General features: G+C 50.4%; 1 protein-coding gene across 1 annotated transcript; it reads right to left on the reverse strand.

The window, feature by feature from the left end:
• Positions 1-526: 526 nt before the first annotated feature.
• Pmar_PMAR014162 (hypothetical protein) lies at positions 527-1,056 on the reverse strand (the record flags this gene model as incomplete). Its single annotated transcript, XM_002764714.1, has 3 exons — positions 527-718; positions 762-896; positions 943-1,056. Coding segments are annotated over 3 exons (441 nt in total), but the record flags the coding sequence as incomplete, so codon positions are not given.
• Positions 1,057-1,092: the final 36 nt, after the last annotated feature.

Below are 1,092 nucleotides of genomic sequence, written 5' to 3' on the forward strand. Positions count from 1 at the left end.
CTAAGCCATCTAACTCACCGAGATGCGTCTCGACTTGAGTCTGCGATCTGTTCTGTCCAAGTAGGATGCCCATCGTTCAGCGTAGGCCATCCCCAGGGGAAAGGCAGTAGCCACATTAACGCCTCTCGGTTGGATTTGCACTTCTGTGGCACTGTCTCGGAACCCAATCTGCAGCTCTTCCTGACAGTACCACAAAACCAGTGGGGATCGATAACATATGTGTTGGGGGGAATATTTATTCGCTCTCCTCAGCTGAGTTCACATACCAATTCCGGTAGAAGTGTACAGAAGACCAACAAGGACTCCCCAAAATTCCCTCAGAATTTCCATATTGTCACCAACACATGTGCATACTTTCCCACACTGCATATCTTCTTGACAATACCAAAATTTCGCGAGATTCTCAATCATTTCTACACACAGCCGTATATAAACTCCCAAGCTCAGCTGAGGTAAACAAACATATATTCCTCCAACACTGACCCCAACCACCACAGTACAACTAAGCGTCCGCCCGACCCCCTACCTCCATCGGTCTGTATCCTGCCCACTCCACAGCGAATGCCATCATACTAATCTCATCCTCAAACAGTAGCTCCGTGAAAAGGCCACTACACTTGGCTTGTAACAGGAAGTTCCCATAGGATGCCCGCAGACCGTTCGTCCCCTCAATCGGCAAACACCGCATGGACTTCGTCCCACCGTCGCCAAAGCGTATCTGATGAGGTCTTTTAAAGTGGCATGGTTCTCCATAGGCTTACCTCGAGCCTTTGTTTGATAGTGTTCTCCGTGTCTGCTAGACTGACCTCCCCAGAGGCTCTGGTCACCTTAGCAATACCACTCTTCTCACCAAACACTCTACCATCTTTAATCTTCGTCAATAATTCATCACGGACCTGTGAGACACTCATACCATACCACACCTCCAGGAAATCACCCTACCCCTCGGTAACCGCCGAGCTCATAGGCAATACGCCGTCCCTCCCGAACATTTCTAAGCTTGAACTCCACTTCGCCGCGTTCCCACACGCCGATTTGCGCACAGTCGGCCTTCATCGAAAACCGCCGCCGCCTCCATCACTCCCATCAGCA

The sequence above is a fragment of the Perkinsus marinus genome (assembly GCF_000006405.1).
Source record: "Perkinsus marinus ATCC 50983 genomic scaffold scf_1104296976298, whole genome shotgun sequence".
NCBI classification, from domain to species: Eukaryota; Perkinsozoa; order Perkinsida; family Perkinsidae; genus Perkinsus; species Perkinsus marinus.